The 22737-nt window shown below is 36.1% G+C and overlaps 1 protein-coding gene across 1 annotated transcript in view; it reads left to right on the top strand.

Moving 5' to 3' along the window:
- LOC135155304 (limbic system-associated membrane protein-like) overlaps window positions 1-22371 on the top strand; it is a 38398-nt gene extending 16027 nt beyond the window's left edge. Inside the window, exons 5-11 of the mRNA XM_064104258.1 lie at window positions 11455-11577; window positions 13474-13630; window positions 17046-17146; window positions 17760-17917; window positions 18474-18678; window positions 19284-19337; window positions 22155-22371. Coding sequence (XP_063960328.1) covers window positions 11455-11577; window positions 13474-13630; window positions 17046-17146; window positions 17760-17917; window positions 18474-18678; window positions 19284-19337; window positions 22155-22279 — 923 coding nt within the window. The 3' untranslated portion in view covers window positions 22280-22371. The remainder of the gene's footprint in view (window positions 1-11454; window positions 11578-13473; window positions 13631-17045; window positions 17147-17759; window positions 17918-18473; window positions 18679-19283; window positions 19338-22154) is intronic.
- The last annotated feature ends 366 nt before the right edge of the window (window positions 22372-22737 follow it).

The following is a 22737-nucleotide window of genomic DNA, read 5'->3' as shown; positions in this document are numbered from 1 at the left end:
AGTAGCTATGTAAATTGATCTTTTTCTGTAATGCATGCCGAACTGTCATCGTTGTGTATTGAATGATATTAGAATAAATACTTCCATAAATATGATTTTATGGTCATTGACAGGCGCAATTGTCGTATTTAGAAATACCTCAGTAAGTCAGTACACTGTTAGAAAATATATCCTTTAAATAAAAGAAGTTCCTGCAGGAGACTCTCGAGAACACCTGTAATCTTACCAAATTGCGTAATCTTACATTATATCATGTAAAATTACAGGAAATTGGTATTTGGTGTATGGAACCTTACAAATTTCCTTAAATAAAACACCCTTTTCCCCTTTTTCTACAGACCTGTTCTATTAAACTGCAGAAAATTCCGTTTTATGACCTTACAGACTGATTATGTTATTGCTTTCTGCAATTTTTTTTTTCTTCTGTAAAATCATTTTTTTGTTATTGTGTAGGCGGTTTACATGTTTTTTTTTAATACATGACCCCCTTTTAACTCTGATTTGATCATACATTTAACTCTCATTTGATCATACAGTATTGATTAAAGTAGAAAGGTAATTGTTAGGACTTCATCGTTTAGCTTTTGAAATGATACGACATTAAATAAGTTGTGGAAAAGAACATTGTTAAGTTTTGAGCATGTATTTTTACTAACTGCAGTGAAATAGCCTCTCGCCAAAATATTATGTAGTAGTTTTAGTGCATACATGTATACTGCAAATTTATATCTAACAAATTGATTTACCAGTTTAACTGTCCTATGATATCTATATTAATTGGAGGTCAACGATTAAAACAATATTTTAAATGTTGTGTATAATTGCTTGCTCAAGAAAAAATGACTTAAGGGCATACAGTGTGTAATGCACAGACCCTTTTTTATTGCATATCTATTTTTTTTATTCAAGAATATCGATCAACTAATTTTTATTGGCTCGGTGTAAAAATGGCAGAGGTAAAAATGGCAAAGGTAAAAATGGCAGAGGTAAAAATGGCAGAGGTAAAAATGGCAAAGGTAAAAATGGCAGAGGTAAAAATGGCAAAGGTAAAAATGGCAAAGGTAAAAATGGCAGAGGTAAAAATGGCAAAGGTAAAAATGGCAGAGGTAAAAATGGCAAAGGTAAAAATGGCAGAGGTAAAAATGGCAAAGGTAGAAATGGCACAGGAAAAAATGGCACAGGAAAAAATGACACAGGTAATAATGGCAAAGGTAAAAATGATAGAGGTATAAATGATCAGCTTTAAACCCCCATGCCAAAAAACCCAAAAAGCCCCTCCATGTACAGTAGATTAAATATGAAAGGTTCTGAGAAGAAATTTGGAATTATAATGTTTGACTAATGGAAAGGGTAACATTTTCAAATGATGCTGTAGATCTTCTGCACCAAATTGATAACACTTGAGTTGGTATTTCTTATTTTTTAACCACTGATTAAAATATTGAAAAGTATACATTTTGGTGCATTAAATACGGGGCAGCTGCTAGTGTATGACGTCACAGATCATAAAAACTCAAACTTCTAATAACTATCTTAATCTTTGATGGGCTTGCCGCAAAATTTCACCAATATATTTTTTTGCTAATTTTACAGTAAACCATTTGTCAGGGTGAATTTCCCCTTCAAAACAGGTCGATAGAATGGTACCTAAGAAACACCTAAAAATTCAAATCCCTAAATTCGCTACACATTTCAAAATTAATGCGGTAACCGTTACCATAGAAACTAGGTTGGGAACCTGACATCCACTTGGACTAGGTGCAATGAGGTATTGCTCTGAAAAACTGAACACTAGTTGCTATCATTATATCATTTACATTAAACTATGTACGTATCATATCAATATCTATTCGGATCCATTATGATGTTGAAATATGAAAAAATGCTTTTATTACAAAACGTTTTGTTATTTTTCTGTTATCCAAGTTATGCCAGTGGTTCAAAGAAATCCCGAACTTGTCTATTTCAGTGTGTTAATAGTAGCGCACATTGGTCTTTACATTAAAAATTGTTGGTTATGTATGGGATGAAGTGTTGTTCTACTATACGAACTAGCCAAGATAAATACTTTCATCAATCACTAATTGAAATTATTTTGGCATGAAATAGTTTGAGTTTGATCATATCAACGATAAAGTATAGACCTAAAATGATGACAGAAAAATCCATATAATATCTAATCAGTTCATAATACTCCTTTCGTCGAGAGGAGTCCATTCAAGTTCAATAACTATGACTGATATTAACCGAAAAGGTTCTGTTTTTTTCCTTGTTGATGTAGCATATCATGATCTTTACCTCTGCAATTTTTACCTCTGCCATATTTACCTCTGCCATTATTACCTCTGCCATTTTTACCTCTACCATTTTTACCTCTGCCATTTTTACCTCTGCCATTATTACCTCTGCCATTTTTACCTCTACCATTTTTACCTCTGCCATTTTTACCTCTGCCATTTTTACCTCTGCCATTTTTACCTCTGCCATTTTTACCTCTGCCATTATTACCTCTGCCATTATTACCTCTGCCATTTTTACCCGGCACCTTTTTATTACCATCCCTGTGAAAGAAAATCATTAATTTTATCCATTGGCTTTTCTAATTCGTTCAGTTTTTATCCTTAATAATTGTTTCATATTTTTTATTGAATTGAAGCAAGATTCAATATGTTGGAGATCGTTGGTCATAATGATGGTGCTGTCATGGTCTATCTCATATTTGTATGGCGACCTTTTTTCACTGGTGTGAAGTGGGTGGCATTTGATGAATAGCTCGATGTGTACTAAATGGTCCATTTACACGTACATGTATAACGTGGGCTGTATCTAATGTCTATCATGGCGTGTGATAAAGAGGACATTTGTGCCAGTGTGAAGTGGGTGGTATTTATTAACCAGATAAGGGCGCACGAGAAAGGACCCTTTTACACGTGTGAAGTGGGTTGGGTAAAGTTGCGTGTGATAGAGAGGACGTTTTTCACGTGTCAATTGGATGGCCTATAATGACTCGCTCGGTGCGTGCAGAAGAAAGGCGATGTTGAATCCATGATAATAGATGGCATTTCAGAAACGAGTTGAATAATAGATTTTGTGGCTTAAATGATGAGCGGCTCTGATGACAGATTTGCATATTGCAAGACGAGGAGGAGGAAAACAAGTTCAAGGGAAAATATTAAAGTTAGAGACAAATTTGTCATCACCCTGTGATCAATTCCAGTGAGGTACCAACATTGAAATGCTTTCAAGACGTAGGTAATGATGCTTACGATGATGGTGATGACGATGGTAAAAGTGATGATGATGATGATAATGGTGATGATAATAATTATAGAAATAATATTGTTATAGTAAAGATGACAAACACGATAGATAGAGCAGCAGAAATAGTATGAGTATTAGTCATGTTAGTAGTAGTAATATTAGAAATAGTAGTAGTAGTAGTAGGAGGACTAGGAGTAGTAGTAGTAGTAGATGTAGTAGTAATAGTAGTAGTAGCAGTAGTAGTAGTGGTAATAGTAGTAGTAGTAGTAGTAGTAGTAGTAGTAGTAGTACTAGTAGTAGTAGTAAGTAGAAGTAGGATGAGGAGGATAAAAAGTAATAGTACTAGTACTAGTAGTAACAGTAGTATAGAAGTAGTAGTAGTAGTAGTAGTATTAGTAGTAGTAGTAATAGTAGTAGTAGTAACAGTAATAGTAGTAGTAGTACTAGTAGTAGTAATAGTAGTCATGTTAGTAGAAGTAAAGTAGAAGTAGTAGCAGCAAAAGTAGTAGTAGTAGTAGCAGCGGCAGTAAAAAGTAGTAGTAGTAGTTGCAGCAGCAGTAGTAGTAGTATAAAGTAGAAGTAGTAGTAGTAGTAGTAGTAGTAGTAGTAGTAGTAGTAGTAGTAGTAGTAATAGTAGAAGTAGAAGTAGTCGAATTAGAAGTAGCAGTAGCAGACAAAAGTAGTAGTAGTAGAAGAAGAAAAAGAAGAAGAAGTAGTAGTAGTAGTAGTAGTAGTAGTAGTAGTAGTAGTAGTAGTAGTAGTACATGTAGTACTTCTACTATTACTACTACTAGTGTCGATAATGGTACAAGTTAAGTAGTATTAGTAATAGTATCACAAGAGTCATTTACTTATGTTTTTAATCGCGTTTTCATCACTTTGGATATACATATGTATATACATATTTTATAGTTCTGGGAATTCTTAAATACATTCATATTTGGCCCCTAGTGTATACTGTCAAAGATAAATAGGTCTGGGTACCAGGAGTGCTATAGTAGTAATATATTCATATTCCCGTATGAAATATATATTTTAAATTATTCACCCTTTTGCACTTCAACCAGGTTTGCGGTTCTGGGGCCCGTCTTACAAGGAGTTGCGATCGATCCGACCATCCACAACTATGGAAAGACAGTAAAACTGACTTGGAATGTAAAATTTCCTCTTACGCAGCCTTAGTGCAGGCAGTAGCCACAATCTAAGGGTCGAGTTTCCTAATATTATTTCGAATTCAAGAGGCCTCCTTGTCTTAATTGAATAATTATAATTAGGGAAAGGCGCATTAAATAATAAACGAGTAGGAAAGCAATTTTCATTGAATATAGTCATAAGGTGATTTAGAAAATGGCCATGTCTATGATGATAAATGTTACCTTCAGCTGTTAGAATTGTCACGTTCATAAATCTTGATTCCATGTTTGCTGACAAGAAATTATCATCATCCTGTTCCTCAGTTGAGTAGCATGGTCCAGGTTATCAAGCCTAATCTACGGTGTTCTAATGTACACAAAGGTTTTTTTTTCAGTATGAGCGTATTTAACTTATTAAGCCCGATCCACGGAATTTTATGAATAAATGATATTAAAGTTGAGCATAAGCTATAATGGTCATTATCATAAGCCTGATTCATGGGATTCTAATATATAATAATAATTTATATTGCGCAATTTCTATATGTATATAATCAACTACGCATTAAAATACTTAAAGAGTGAAATAGTTAACAAGATATGTATACAAAGGTACGATTAAGTTATAATTACGGGAAAAAGAGAAGCCTACCGTCTCTACAGATTATACAACATGAATAAATTTATTCATTGTAACTCTCCTAAAAAAGGAATGTTTTTACTTTAGTTTTGAACAAGGTAACAGATGTAAAATGGTTTTTATGTTTCTACTGTTAAGTATGAGGCTTATCATACACCTGATCAACGCCGTTCTAATACAAAATCATAATCATATTTTTCAAGTGTATTCATATGGGTGATTACCATAAGCCTAATTCGTAGTGCTCTGAGTTGCATATATGTTTTGGGGGTTTAGTTTAAAGGTGATAATTGCAATCTCATCCACGGTTTTCCTAGAGACATAATGGGTTTTTTTAAGTTGAGTATAAGGCTGATTATATTAAGACTGATGCATGGTGTTCCTAGATGCATTATGGTTTTTAAATTTGGGTGTAATGGTGATTACCCCAACGCTGTTATATGGTGTTCTTAGACGCATTATGGTTTTTAAAGTTGAGTATAATGGTGATTATCCCAAGGCTGTTAGATGGTGTTCTTAGACGCACAATGATTTTTAAAGTTGAGTATAAGGGTGATTATCTCAAGTCTGATACATGGTGTTCTAAGATGCATATTGGTTTTTGAAGTTAAGTATAAGTGTGATCATCCCAAAGCGGATACAGAAACCATTATGCATCTAAGAAATTTTACAAACTCAATTTTAGAAACCATTATGCATCAAAGCTTATACTCAATTTAAGAAACCATTATGCATCTAAGAATAACGTATTCTTAGATGCATAATGGTTTCTAAAATTGAGTATAGGCTAAACTGATGGTGTTCTTAGAGACTTAATGGTTTTTTAAAGTTGGGTATAAGGGTGATTACCCCAAGGCTGATACATGGTGTTCTTAGATGTATAACGGGCTTTAAAGTTGAGGACAATTTGATTATCCTTAGTCCGATACATGGCGTTCTGAGATACTAAAATGTTTTGTTTTAAGTCCGGCATAAGGATGATTGCCATAAGCCTAATTCGTGGAGTTCTAAGATACATATATGGTTTTAAGTTGAGTATAAATACCTTCACGCAAGCCTGATTCATGGTGTTCTAAGATACATAATGGTTGCTAAGGTCTAGTAAAAGTAAAATTCTAAGAGTGCTGGCAAATCACACTGACGAAAAGCAGACATGAGCTTATAAATGAACAACCTACGAATTAGTGGTGACGAAAGAATATTCTGTTTCATACTGCCATTATTTACTAAGAATAGCAGATTACAGTGTTTGTAATGAGTGACAAACCACTTGTTAAATCGTAGAACTTATACGGGGAACTTATGAATAACTTATGTATGCCTGTAGTTGTGGTCTAGTGGTCGCGCCTCTGGAATATACCACATGGTATGGTATGGAGTTCGATTTCATTTTTAGAAATACCTTTATTCTGACTCTTTGCTTTTATATAAGCTCATGGTCATTTGTTCGAATCACATTCCCCCTCACCCCCCCCCCCCCCCCCCATTGACAAGACGTTAACTACACTTTGCCACTCTAAGATGTTTTGGATACCCGGTAGAATGTTGTCAGTATTGCGTAAGAGCTTAAGATCTCCTGTTAGAATGATCCACATGGAGTGGAGAAAGTGCCTACTTTTTGTGGGATGGGTACATCAATAGGGTAATCTACTCAGTGTTTAAAGGGTCCTATGACATTCACTCCAGTGACAATTGCTCCGCTCTAAATTCCACAAACTAATCGAATAACCTGGCAAGTTTAATCCTGGGTTTAACAATATACACTACACTGACCTAACATAAAATCCCATTGCAACCCTAACCATGACCCTTTCATCTTAGACGAAATTAAGCCAGGAGCAATGATCGCAGCAGCAAATGTCGTGTGACCGCTTATGGTCGTTGCAACCCATCTTCACGATGTATTAAGAGCTCTTCAAAAGTGGAATAACCATGCTGGAAAAAGAACAGTATGGCCACAGCGTGTTCACATTGTGGACAGTGTGAAAATGCTCAAATTCTACAATGAGAAGGTATTTACACCCTGTGGACACCTCGACAGTGTGACTGTTCACAGAGTGTTCACATGGTCGACTATGCGAATATGTCTTTCACACTGTTGGTATGATCAAATTTAACAGTGTGAAGGTGATGCCTCAGTGTGCTCCACACTGTGAACACACTGTGGCACACACTGTTGGACACTGTGTGTTTTCCAGAAGGGATTGCTACTAGGTATCACTACTACAATTGCAAAATTTTGGGTATGTGATCACTTAAGGCCATGATTTTCAATCGAAGAAATAAAATATCCATATTCAAGTAGAGAAAGTCTTGCATATATTTTCCCAATCGAGAACGCGTGCACAGATTTTAATCAATTATCTATACAGCAACGCATTATGCCCAATCATGCTAACCGTTCAATTTCATTGATAATATTTAGTTATTTACTAATTGATGTTGAAATGCAGGATATTGGATCTTTTAATCTGCAAATTGAACGTGTATAACCTTGTTCTGGGCTCCCATCATAACATTAAGCGATTGATTTCGGGCTGATTTATGTGATTGGTTGCATTGATATTTGTGTATGAGCAATTGTAAAAATCGATCCCAAAATTAATGGCTAAGGTTTATGATAAGGGGTCCTCGACGGGAGGACGTGTTTTTTTTTCACTTAGTTTGAAAAAAAACGTCTAAAATTCTTTTTATTTTTTTGGACAAGCAACAATACTTTTTCACTTACTCTCTTTATATTTTTATGGATCTTATAATAAGGTCACACGATATGGTTCAAAATGATATTGTATCTTCTCAATATATATTGATTTGCTCAAACTACTATCTTAATCCTCCTGCCCGATAACTGGATTAAGATCAAGAATATAACATGAAGCACCCAAAAAAAATCATAACATAATATATGACCAAAAATTATTAATTTTTAGGGAGGATATCACTAGTTGAGACATCCATATTTCCTCACTCACTTATATTAAAATGCTTGCCCGCTGATGTGCGTGTAAAACAGACCTCATTCATCACAAATTGTGATAATTTGCCCTTTCTTTAAGACGTGGGAAGCATTGGAATGTAGCCCCTGTAAGAGTAAATTAAGGAAGTGGTTTACTTAAGGCTTCGCGGCGTCGACACAACCCCATAGATGCGTAAAGCAATAGGAGGTTTGAAGTTAAGGATAACGTGGTTCGTGTGGGCTTGCTCAAAGGAAATGTTTCATCATTATAGCAATTGCTATCTTTCTGGAGTGCTGCAGTCATAAACAGTACAAGTGAGATTGCTATTGTATCTACTATTTCTTCACATCATAAACACAGCTGCTTCCGCTATTCACCTGTCTCTGCATATAAATTGACTATAAAGCCTTGACTAAGAGGTTTGTTCCCACTGCCATGGAATCAAGGGATAGCCTTGACCAACAAGGCCCCTCCAGAGTAACATTATCCAAGGAGCCAAGTAGAGATTCTGCTCCAGAATGTTAGGTGACCCGACTCCGATTCAGGGTCCTGTTTCATAAAGACATGTCATAATCACAAATTCACAATTTCTGTAACAAGTTTGCTATCAGCCAATCAAATTGAATAATTTCAATAGATTTATACTGTTATTGCATTATTTTCACAACTTTAATGAACCGGGCCCCTATTCCATTATGACGTTTGCTTGAGGATGTGTGTGTGCCTGTGATTAGTCTTTAATGAGGGGATCTTATGTGTGTGTGTCTGTGTCATATGCGTAATATAAGGGTTTGAGTATGGATGTGTGTAATATGAATGGAGCCAGTAATCGTTACTGTGGGGACATCATTTTTGTGCGCGTAGAGGTCGAACGTACAGGTATTGTGTGGGAGTGTGTGCGTTTGTGTGAGTTGAGGCTGTGTGAGTGGAATGGGGATGGGTGATGGTGCGCGTATGCGTACGTTTGAGAACGTTTAGGTTTATTATCTTATTATTTTTTGTTAGCATCCCGTGCAGTTACACACACACACATACACACGCACACACAACAAAATAACGGTTGTCAATTTGGGGATAGTGTGAACGATACCGGAGGCAAAGTGCCTCCTCTAAAAACTATGAATAAATGATAGTTTAAGTTGACACCATCGCGTCGGTGCGGACTCCCCACGAGCGCTATAAAGCGTATTGTCGCGACGGCATGCTTACAGTAGCGGAAAGCCGTTTATCAGTGAGACAATATAAAATTGGCAACCTTTAAAGAGAAAGATGGCTTTGGTCAAAGGTGGACAAATCACAAATTTGACTCGTTTTTCAAACTGGAAAAAACCGTAAAAGTGTTCTCCCTATTTACCTTTATCTTTATTATCTTTTTTACACATTCGTCGTTATATTATGAATATTATTCGATTAAACACAAGTGATTTGTTCTAATCTGGCATTTGGGTGCAATAGCTTTTGACGATATTTTATATAAATCTCGGACAATAGAACAATTTAAGCATGATTTATTTATTAATTTATTTCAAATATTTAAAAGAAGGGTAGCCCAATCAGCAACAAGCTGGTTTTCGTTGGGGCCCTTCGTAAGCAAACACAAATATCAAACATGGTGACATATTTAAATATAAACAAAGAATAGAGCATAAATACTAATATTAAAAATCAAATAATGAAATAATCATAATTAGCTATGGAAAATGATACTGTACAAATGTTACCTAAATGTAAGCAAAAATTGTATATACACATGAAAAGGGATAAGATATGTACAAAATGAGGAGAAAGAATAGAATAGATTCCAGCATTAGTCCCTATTTATTCCCGTTTTGCCTTTTCCCGTTTAAATTGTTTAATGTCTTTTATGAATCGGAGGCGTTCGGGTAATTCATTCAAATGCAATGGGACTGTGACAAGAAGTGCTTTCTTGTAGAAGATTGTAAAGAACGTTGATAAAAGGGTTGATTCGTTCGCACATTTTTATAACCCCTCTTCAAATGAATGATGCTAACTATAACTGATGTTCATGGCGATCAAATAATATATTGTATTATTATTTCAACCATTATCATTTTGTATAATTTATTTTATACTCTACCTTTTTTTTATTCTTTTATGTTTTTTCTTCTCATTTTATCGTCCCCATCGGTTGTTTGTTACATTGAATAGCGGAACACGAAACCAGAACTGAGCCTCGCAATGCGCAATATGCAATTTATTTAAAATGAAAACTGTGCTCCCTACATTAATGTATTAACCATTCCTCGTAATTAACTTCATTTTCCACATGTTTACAGTGAATGGACGTGTGGATTGTTAGTGATAACCATAGAACGTAGAGGGCGCCAACCAAAACGTTAACAATATTATGTACTTTCCTTGTTCTTATCATGTAAATCACTTTTACTTCCCATTTAAGTCTAATTATCATAAACTGAGACAACCTTAGTAATCGTGTGAGAGATGAAGGACATTAGACACCCTTCTGTCTCTTTACATAATCTGTCTCTCTCCCTCTATCTGTCTGTCTCTCCCCTCTTTCATTATCTTTTTTTTTACATACTTCTTCCTCGCTCCCCCTCTCTCTACCCCCCCCCCCTCTCTCTCAATCCAATATGAGGTAGGTATCTAGTCCCAAATGTAGGTCATGACGAATGTATCCATATTCAAATGTATTCCAGTCACGTTTGATGTACACAAGTAAGAATTATCCCATCCGCCACCGAAATGATATTCGGATATTAAGTTTGATAGAGCAAGAGACAGAGAGAGAGAGAGAAAGGCTGTGAGAAAGAGGAATCTTAACGAAATTATTACAAATCGATCCAGGTCATGGTAATTTTATAAAATACTCTTGCTAATTATACTGGTCGCGTTCACACTTTTCTCAGAATCGGACCAAGGTCTAGATTTGATGAATGAAGGGATGACAACCTTGTATAAATCCGCTGAAAAAAAATATTGCATGATTATCTTAAGTATTATCGTAAAATAAATATTGATTATCAAAATATGTGTTTAATTTTCATCTTCATGATGATGATGACGGTGGTAATGATACAAATTGTAAGAACAATAATAATGATAAGAAAAAAAGAAGATGAAGAAGAAGGAAAAAGAGAAGGACATGAATAATCATGATGGTGTTGATGATAATGATGGTAATGGCAAAGGCGATAATGATAATAACATTACTACGTTTATTTCTACTACTACTACTACTACTACTACTATTATTATGATGTTTACTAATACTACAACTAATATTGATAACAATGATCATGGACATTTGCTCTTGTTCTTGCTGTGACTGTCAGTAGAAGTACTAGTATCATGGACTTTACTATCATTATTGATTATTATGATCACTGAAATTATTAACATCATCATCGTGATCGTCATCGTGATCACTGTTATTTTGTAAATTTGCAACTTTAATATTCGTCGTTCATTATCTTTTCAGGTGATAACATTACCTTGTTGAATATATCCCGGGAGCAGAGTGGACAGTACGTTTGCGACGCTGAAAATGGAGTCTCGGGTCGTGACCCCCCTGACAGCAGGGTCATCGATGTCGTGGTTCAGTGTACGTCATTTCCGGTTCTTTTCTTTGATTCAGTTACGATATTTTCACTGTAATGTTACAGCTATGTTATGTATGAAGATGATCATTTGCTTTCCTGAATTTGCTTTAATACGTAAAATATAAAATTGTTTTACTGTTTTATGTAGAGGAAGAAATCTTGAACAAAAAGTTGAACGAAACGCATTAATAGTATTTCTTATAGGAAATATGAACAGAAATAAAAAGATGATAGAATTTTAGATAGATAATAGAACAGTATTCAATGCATGACCCGCGCATAAACGAGGTAAGTCGATAGATGTCAACTATGATATAATTTGCGTCTCGTAATAGTAATATTAGTTTATTACGGAGTGTTAGGGAGGATCGTGAAAGTGATATTTAACTGCTTAAGGGAAGATTTTTTTTGTTTCTAAATTGATGTATGCTGAATACTTGATCTGCCCTCTGTTTTTGAAAGATTTATTGGAAATTAAGCAATGATGGATTTAGGATTTTTAAAAAAGAGTGGAGAAAATTGGCTAGTGATTTTGTCAGAATGTTAACAACCACAAAAATGTCTTGCCCCCACAAACGAATAGTAACTCTCACCTTAAACGTGGTTCACTGCGGAAACGATACCGTTAAGTTGCTCCACCACTGCTTGTACCAGTCCAACACCAGTGTTAGATTAATGTGTAAGCTCATACCACATTGGCGTTATCATAACATGTTCTGTTTGTTAGTTCAGCGCTTCTCAACCGGTGAGCCGCGAAGCTCTCTCAGGTGGGCCACTAGAAGCTCCAAATGGAGAAAAATAAAAATTGGGGGAAAACTAAACCGTAGTATATTTCATAGACCTGTCCGAACATGTTTCGTCCGATCGGTCTACGTGGGTCAAACAAAACTTAACCATGCTTTATTTTAGGTATCATGCATGTTGCAAGGCATGCAAATGCACACTATAATGGTTTCGATCTAACTTTGATGTGAACCTCGTGTGCATGCATATTGTGTATATAGTTAATTGTCGCCCATTTACCGGATATTTGCGAATGCAGATTAGTTCTCAAACTGTTTGTTTTGAATCTGCTTCAGAGCTTTGTGTTCAAATTTTACGAAATATTTTTTTTTCATTAAAATGGACGTTTTCCTAAAATTTTGGTTGATGGGCCTCGAAAAAATATGAGAGTTAAAGTGGTCCCCGAGAAAAAAAAAGGTTTAGAAGGGCTGTGTTAGTTATCACTCGCATGACTGGGGAAGTAGTTTCAGTGGTTCTGAGTGACTAATTTACTCTCGGCTAGTCGGATGCAATAAGGACTCGCAGTAGTTCATCTGTCGGTGATAAATGGAGTTTTCGCTCCAAGTCGTACGGACGTTCTCGGCAAAATTACAATAGAAGTATTGAAAATACTGCTTGGAGGTCTTTGTCGAATATTGGTGAATCGGTAGTTTCGTCCAAAGCTTCGAAGCTGACGAATGATTGCAAATATATCGTTTGTCTAAAGTCCAGGTGCGTGTTTCATAAAGCTGTTCGTAACTTAAGAGCGACTTTATGAATGACTGATGATCCTTTCTTGTGGTAAGCGATATTCACCATTAAATGTTCATTGGTGATTATTTGGCGCGTTAGAAAGGTTCACCACTCGTTCTTAAAGTCGCTCTTAACTTACGAACAGTTTTATGAAACGGCCCCAGGACTAAACTGCTGTTTTGATTCACCAATTTTCGAAAAAACAAACAAACAATTTTGGTAATGTTCTTTGTAATGAAGGGCATTTGACAATAAATTTTCTCTGTTTTTTAATCCTCCGTAAGTCGCTGTGCGGAAACTCCCTAATCACTGACAAAATTCCTCATGAAACTCTCGCCGGACACAAATTTAACCTTAGCCTCTGGTTTCATTTTCTCCCTCAGATGCTCCCGAAGTACAGACCCTTTCTCCAGACATTCGCGTCGGGGAGGGGAAGTATCTTCTGCTCCAGTGTAACGTCAAAGCTGTACCGAAAGCCAGATTCTACTGGATGAAAGACAATAAAAACCTTACCCTCACATCGCAGAGTTCAGATAACAGGTAGGACTGGGTGGTGTCCATACAAAACGTGTGGTATGGCTTCAAGTGTTCTAGATCTGACCATAACGCTATGGTAGAATTTTTGCTCTACAATGCACGACGGAATAAAGAACGGAGAAAATGTATTGCTTAATGCCCTTTGTGACAATGAACAACAAAGAAGTCATTGTCGTTAATGGGTGAATCAAAACAGCAGTTTCGTCTTGTACTCAGGACAAATGATATACTTGCAAATTTTCGTCAGCTCCGACATTGCCCTGGGAAGCGGGGGTGCTGGGGGAACTGAAGCACCCCAAAAATTACTTTGGGGGTGTTACGTGTATTATTCTTCATACGGAACACTCCCAGGTATTCTGGAAGAAGTGTCAAAATGTAAACTGTAACCAAAACGACCCCTATTTTGTAATGAAGCCTTTTTTTTGTTTTGCTTTTCAAATTTTTGGGACCAATTTGATCTCCATTTTAGTTGTGAAAACTTCTTTTTGTTTTGCTTTTTGCTTTATTCAAATTTATCTCAGCACCCCTTCTCAAAAATTGTTCCCAGGGCCCTGAGCTCTGAAACTTAGGATGAAACTACTGTTCACCAAAGACTTCCCAGCTGACCTTTGTCATTTTACGGGCATTTTTCAATAGTTTTACTGTGTTCTTAAATCCGTCGAGTGCCGCGGTTCAAAATCTCCCCGTTGTCACACCGATGAGACTGACTCCAGGGTCCCGTAACACAAAGGTTTGCGATTAATCGTACGTTTGATTTCTACGATTGATTGTACAAGTGAAGTCTATGCAATCAATTGTAGAAAAACGTTCTACGACCATTGCTAAGCTTTGTGTTACGGGCCCCAGATCGGCCTGGGGCCCGTTTCATAAAGGACTTGCAACTGTTGTAACTGCCATTATGGCAACTACCATGGAAACCTTGATTACTATTGGCTGCTGAGCCCTGTTGCCATGGTAGTTGCCATTATGGCAAAGTTACAACAGTTGAAAGTTCTTTATGAAACGGGCCCCATTTCTATTACGTTTTTTCCAATAACATAATGCCATTGGTTGGATTGGAGTCGGTTTCGTTGTGACGGTAGCATAACATTGCAGCGACAATCCAGAGAACATCCTGACATTGGTTACGTCAATGCGAATGAAAAAAATGGGAATAATTGTAATCGGATGCCAAGAATACTTTAAGAGATCTATTTGAGAAATATGTATAAAAAGAGCATGAAAACCAAACTATGAGCTTTGGTTTACCCGAAGGACCGACATGATAGCCTACGTATTCTTCAGTGTAATATTAGGGATTTCTCTCTAAGCTTTCACTCTTGTGCAGGATAAACAACCCAGTAGAAATATTAAAAGGAATCTCGACTATCCTGGATGATATTTTAAGTTACCTGTCTTAATTCTATACAGGCCAATCGTCAGTATAATGAATAAAACCAATCAATTTATCTTTTTATTCTTTCTTTTATTTTCATACAAATGAAAACTTTAATCAATGTCTGAAAACTTTAATAAATTTCTGATAAAAGATGAAGGTTTATTGCTCACTTGCTGTCCATAATTGTGATATCAGTATGCTCATTAAGGGACTGTGGCATTAGGGGCTGGTTGTAGCAAGAGTGCAATCAAACGCAACTCTAACATTTTAAACTCAAATCGACTTTCAGCCAATCAACAGTGCGTATTAGGGACTTAAACTCGATATTTTGAGTTTTAATCAAACGTAGCTCTCTCTCTGCAGTGGGCCCGTGGACAATTAAACAGCGTGTGTCGACGTACGCATGTCAAGCCGTTTATCAGTAAATTGTAATTATGTATGTCAAGATTTAAAATCTTCATGCCAGAAAATCGATTTCGTTGTATAAAAAAAATCATTCGTTTTAATGTATCAAAATCATGTCTTGTTAATTCAAATTCACAATTTTTGATATCAAGAAATTGAATTAAATTTTATTTTTTTATTGGTTTATTTGAAAACAAAACAAAACAGGCAGCTCTCAAGCTGATATATTCAATCTACCAAACAAAATAGAAATGCATGACACAAATCAGGAATCAACTTTAGAAAAAAAAATACTTTGACATTAGAAAATGCAAGTCACCACTAATAAATGGAACTTGCAAAAAATTAAGAATTTAACGGTCTCTCAATCTAATAGAAGTGGCGCGCCATAGTATGTATAAATATGCTGGATAAATGGTCAAGGTTACACAAACCCATCAGACTCACACCTTCCAGTTCTAAACACAAACTGACTTGTAATGTTATCCTTTTTCATTCACGAACACCACTTCTAACTTATTGATTATTTTTGTGCATGGTGTGGCGTACTAACTCATTGTGTGGATCCTAAACATTCTCCTGATACTAACACAATTCTATTGCTGTTTCAGTGTAACTAACCCCTTTCTCCATCACCTCGGTCTCGTTTCTTCCGCTGTCCCCGTTTCCACTAACACAATCGAGCAGGATTCCTTTGCTTTGTTATGAGAACTTTACTAGGCAAGTAGCGGGAGAACATTTCGTCATCAACCCCATACTCCTGTATTGAGAGAGGCCTATTTGTATTCATGTAATAATTTGAAACCTGCATGAGGAACGCATACATTTATTCCAAAGACGCAAATAAATGAAAATATATTGCGCTTCGCGCTTATTGTCTTATTGTTTGTATCGTTCCTACTTCCTCTCTCTCTCTCCCAGCTACTAGTGAATATTGACTATTATAACAGCTACAGAAACACATTTTGGCTATAATAAGCTGACATGGCTGAACTTATTTAATTCATATCAATTAATTTACTTTTATTTATTTTTTAATTCATTACTCTCACTCATTTGAATATCTCTATGAAATATGTAAACTATTTTTTTTCACCGTAGTTTAGCACTCATTCACAATCTCGTATGCACTCTAGCGCACCATGAATGTAATAGTCTTTTTAAGTATTTTTACAATGAAAGTATTTCAAACTTATGTTGGACGCTGAAACAAAAGATTGAAATTTAAAAAGCTACGGTTTTTAAAGTCAAATTGAAAATTGTGATCAACGCTGAGGATTTGTGTTTCTCAGTCTTCAAGATAATTTGACAGAACACATTTAACCTGCCCCTATGCATAATAGTAGATTGGCTTATTATCTTTAAATATCATAATTTGAATCAATACCTAAACTATCATTTTTTTTCGATGATCTCCTGTGTATGTACATTGTTAGTCAGTGTGCATGTATTTGCCTTCAATGTTTCCATCAACTAACAATTTCATGTCTTGCCAAGCTTCAATTTGTACATTATGTGTATTTGTACCACCTCGTGTTATAATCATGCAACTGCCGTCAATTCACGTTTGACTTTATCACGATTCCTAATATCGATATCTCCGATGGAACGATCACATAGCAATCTTTTCCACAGACTCGTCATAATATCATTGGATCCGAGACGGGATTATGGAAACTACACGTGCGTGGCATACAATCGACTGGGGTCATCAAATACCACTATTCAAGTCAGTGGTGAGTTACGTCGTTGCGACGCCATTTTATTTATCAGTACTTTCGCCACAGACGCAAGATGGTGCATTATTACAGCGACTTGTACCATATCGGTAGCCCAGTACATACCGGGTAGTCTTCATTGATTAAAGAAACGCAATTTTACCAGAGATGGCGGTTTCATTGGCGGAATAAACACCAATCATATCAATGTTACCAGCAATAATTAAAACAAAAATGAATTTGGTAATCCGAACTGCCCATTTTAAGACCAAGGATCAAAGGCGAAGGACTAGAGGTCCAAGAATAATACCAATGCGTCATAAATGTCATCGATGAACATAGCACTGTCAAAAATACGATACTTAATCTTAAAATCCCGAGTGGTCAAGAATTGAGGGCAAGTTTTTAGTGCAGATAACGGTAAAGGAAAGAAGCCAAATATGATAAAACTTTTTCAGAGAGAATTGAATATTCTTAAAATTTTAATTTTCAAAACATTGGTTCCTGACATTTTTTTATCAAACAAATTATATTTATTGAAGATAGATATTGGTTGCGGGCTAGAACTGCTATTCACTAGAATCATAGTTCTCGTTATAAATATTTTTATGCAATTGATCCTTGAATATAGGACGCCCTCTGGCCCCTCAGGTTACCAGTAGTTTCCATGGCACTCGCCGTCACATCTACACATTACGATGGACACCTGGAGCTAATCTTCAAGAGGCACTTCAGGACACCATAGAGATCGAGGCATATGATATTTACTACAGAAAGACATGGATAGAGGTAACGACGAATTCAAAGTCATATAAGTATCGGATCTAATTTGCGAATGATCACTATGCAATGGTGTTATAATCTATTATTGTTACTTTTATCATTATGGACTTCTGTCATACAATTAAGATGTAATTGCAGAAGATGTGCCTTACAATTAAAGAAGACATTATGACTAAATTGATTGGAAAGTTTTTTTCTGGTAATGCTACAGTTTTTTCGAAGGGAAGGAACAAGAGAGACTTACGAGGAAAAGATACGAGTTAGGGTTCAATGAGAATCACTATCATCATCTTTATCATTACTACTCTTCTATTCTTGATATCACCATAAGCATCACCATTGCCAGTGTCATTGTCATTATTGTTATATATCACCCTAACCCTGTTGGTAATAATAAATATTGTTATTATTATTATAATAATCATCTTTATCGTTACTTTTACAGTTCTTCTATTCCTAATAGCATGATTGGTGTCACTTGTAGGGCTAGCTATTATTTCATTTGTTGTTAGGGCCTATATATTACCGTCACAATTATCACGATATTACTTTACTTCATTAGGACGTAAATGGACGAAGCAGTGTACGATTCTATCCAGAGCAGCCCTTAGCAGACACCGTGTATCCTCGTCCCGACGCCTGGTCGGCCCAACAAACTTTCATTCTTCGTGACCTCTCGGACGACAGCACCTACGAAGGGCAGATATGTCCAAGGAACATGTACGGCACTGGGGACTGCGCAGACTTCAAATTCAGGACAAGACTCGGTGAGAAAACCTACTTTCTAAAATTCTTAAACTATAGAAAACATTCCGTACATTAATGGATTGAGTAACTTACGTGTAGGTTAACGAACATGTGGCATGTGAAGTCCTACTTGCGGTAGTATCATACGTATCAGAAGATGATTTGAAGTAAGAAAGTGTTTATTTTCCCTTTGTACTATGAACTTCGGAGTCAATATGGACATTAGTAATTAGCCATCACCATTGCAGCAATTAAAACACCGATTGTCTAAAAAGAATATACTCAGGGGATTCTTGTCTGACCTAAAAGCCCCTAAAGGTTTGTAATTATTATTAAAGCTTTAGCTGCAAGAAAAAGAACTATGATTATTCAAATCCGGAATGAAGTTGAACAATCCCTTTTTTTTAAAGAATCTTTATCATCATAATTGATTTCGAAATTCAAATCCGGAATGAAGTTGAACAATCCCTTTCTTTTTAAAGAATCTTTATCATCATAATTGATTTCGAAATTCAAATCCGGAATGAAGTTGAACAATCCCTTTCTTTTTAAAGAATCTTTATCATCATAATTGATTTCGTTTTAAATTCATGTCTATAATTCACGTATTTCTTTTATTATACAGAGGATATTGTTACCACTCTCCCACCCGAAGCTAGACAAACGATGCAAGATACAGGTAATACCTCAGTCACACAAACAAAGCCGACTCCAGACCGATCAAAGCTATTACATTGTTTCGAATGGCATATAATCGGTCCGTTTGGAGTCTGTTATACCCAGTCACATTTCCCTACGGCGGCCGTAGGCTAGTCTAAAAAACAGCCGTTTTGTACCAGCTATATATAGGTGGTTTGAATAAAAGTGAATATAACGGCTGTTTTCGACTCGTCGTATGGTCGCCGTAGGGGAAATGTGACGGTAGCATTACATTGGTGGGCCTATATTCAGTACTCATATTCTTTTTATAACTTTCCTATTTTCCGCCAATGTTTTTTCAGTATACTAACAACAACCATGCACGAATTCAATCGAAATTAAGGATTTTGAATATTTCTCATTGACATAGACAAACCTAAACTAGGTAAATGTATATCAATTATTTCCCATTGAAACAATCGAAAATGATTTTCATTTTCAGGAGGTCCCGTAGATGTGGGTACATATTAAGGACCCTGACTAGGCACATGAAAACAGTTTTATGCATGTCGTTGTGTCGTTATTTAATGCGCAAACTGGTGATTTCATATCCCCACTGGTTCTTTTGTATTTGTTACATGAATTTATGTTTATTCAAATATTTTCCACTCTCCGGGAATCAGTTGCCAACATTGTCAAACCTGATGGGAGTACTACTACTTCGAACAAGGAAAATGCTGAAGTTTTGCAGGATGTTTTCACATCAGTATTTACTCAGGAGAATATGAATGACGTGCCAGTTCCCACTTTGGCTGATTTTATTGCTCCGTTTGATGACATAGAGATATCCTCGAATGATGTATTCAATCTTCTGTGTAAATTGCAACCAAGTAAAGCCCCTGGACCAGACCAGATCCATCAACGTGTACTCAAGGAGTTAGCTGGTGTACTTTGCTTACCTATTTTCATTCTGTTTCAGAAAAGTGTAGGACAAGGAGTTTTGTCTGAAGACTGGAAGAGTGCTAATGTGACCCCGGTATTCAAGAAGGGTAGCATGTCAGAGGGTAGAAACTACAGGCCTGTCAGTCTGACATGTGTTATATGAAAGTTTAATTGAAAGCTTCTTATTCGTCATCTCCAGGAGAATGACCTCCTCTCTGTTCATCAGCAAGGTTTTATTGCTGGACGTTCTTGTACTACACAGTTTTTAGAAGTCCTGGATGAGTGAGTCCTTGGATGGTGGCGGTAGTATAGATGCAGTGTCCATGGATTTTATGGAAGCCTTTGACACTGTTCCCCATCACCGACTTCTTAGCAAATTTCAAGCTCTTGTAGTCAAAGGTAAAATGCATGCATGGATTAGAGACTTTCTGCTTGGTAGACGTCAGAGGTTCGTTGTCAGTGGTCAACACTCCCACTGGTCAGAAGATTGCAGTGGAATACTCCAGGGCAGTGTTCTCGGCCCCATTTTGTTTTTAATATATGTAAATGATCTCCCAGCTTCGGTGCAGACTTCAGCCAAGCTGTTTGCTGACAATATTAAGTTGTATGTTCGTTCTGATGTTCCAGGGGTCACCGGTAAATTGCAAGATGATTTGACTGAGCTTGAGGCCTTGGCTGATAAGTGGCAGTTATATTTTTTACCCAGATAAATGTACTGTTTTGAAGATTGAAAGAAGTAGGTCTGACTCTGAGTATCATTAGGACCAAAGGTTCGAAATCGATTGTTCTACGGGAATGTGAGAGTGAGAGAGATTTAGGAGTTCAAGTAGACTCACGTCTTTCTAAAGTGGTTACAAAGTGGTATTAAAAGAATATTTTTTGTTCATTTGAATAAGACCTCTATTAAGCTTTTGTTGAAGTATATTATTCGCCCAATCTTAGAGTATGGCCAGGCTGCGTGGTCACCGTATAAGCTGGGTGAGCAGAGGCGGTTAGATAGTGTCCAACGTAGAGCCACTAAATTGATCCCAGGTATTAAACACATTTCGTACTCTGAACGTCTTCGCCTCCTGAAAGTGCCATCACTCAGTCACAGATGAAAAAAGAGGTGACATGATTGATGCGTACAAATATCTGCGTGGTTACTAGGATACAAGTTCTGAGCTTTTCTGTCTAAGAAATGGTGGTAAAACACGTGGTCATTTCCTAAAGCTAGGGAAAAGATATTCACGTCTTAATGTGCGGTTTTTTTTATTTGCTAACCGAGTGATAGATGTATGGTACAGTCACCCAGAAGATGTAGTTACTGCTTGTTCAGTGATTTTATTTAAGAATGGACTGGATAAGCATTGGGAGAAGATTGCCTATGATTTTGAGTGATTTTCGATTTTCGTGTGTTTTTCATGGAGGTTTTTCCCTGCCACTTCTCCCTGCCATCATAAGTAGCGCATCTAATTTTGTCTGAAGAAGAGCAGCAATAGACATTCTCCTTGGTCGCTGAACAGGCATGGTCCTACAATATCGTTGGAGTAAACTAAACTAACTAAATAATTTGGATGAAAACTGATTTAATTCATTAGATATCCATTTCTGCCACCTATTTTATCATAAAGGAGATTATTCACACAAGTATGAAAAATGAAATTATGATTTCATGTCATAACATAAGAAAAAGGACAATAGGGATATGACATCATTAGCCCACCTAATGGACACCCATGACGATGTGCATAATTACCTGTTTCACAAAAATATTTTAAACTTGACAATTCAATAACTTCGTTATTTGTTATCAGATTTTTGTGAAATTTTTAGCATTCTGGTCAATGAAATTTACTCCATTTATTTATATATAAGCCCGGATTGCCTATAGTTGTTTCAATTATATATATACACAACCATTTTCTTATGGCAGGTGGCAACTCTGGACTATGGACGGCCAAATCTGATCAGTGGAGATCGAGCGCACATGTGATAGCGCCTTCATTGTTCGTAGCTCTCAGCGCTTCCTTTATTTCGTCGCATTTGTGTTCTCATTAGAAAAAAATATAACTTTAAAGAAGAAGTTAAGATGTTAGAGCGCCTCTAGCTTTACTATTTTATGAAATTTAGCCTATTAGTTTGGGTACCAGAAAACGAAGAAAATAATGGAGAATTAGTGCCTAGTTAAAATCATGCATATAATCCAACAATCATTTACATGTTTTTGACCAGCAGTCGAATGTAGGCAAACCACGTTAATTTACAATTAACATATTGTTTTCAGTGCTCTTTAGTCTGTAATTTATGCTAAACTTACTGTAACAATCCTTTTGCAAGAATCAAATCATGCTTATTAAATAATGAATCGAATGCATGCTGGGAGTTCCAGCATGCAACAGTTTGCATGGTATTTGTTTTAATGATAACCTTTTCGTGTGTTACGAAGCCCTTAACTTTGATTTTTATATTTTTAAATGTATCTAATTTATTTTAAAACATTTTTCATATTTCAAATG

This window comes from Lytechinus pictus, chromosome 8 (genome assembly GCF_037042905.1).
Source record: "Lytechinus pictus isolate F3 Inbred chromosome 8, Lp3.0, whole genome shotgun sequence".
NCBI lineage: Eukaryota > Metazoa > Echinodermata > Echinoidea > Temnopleuroida > Toxopneustidae > Lytechinus > Lytechinus pictus.
This window is presented reverse-complemented; position numbering and strand designations above follow the sequence as displayed.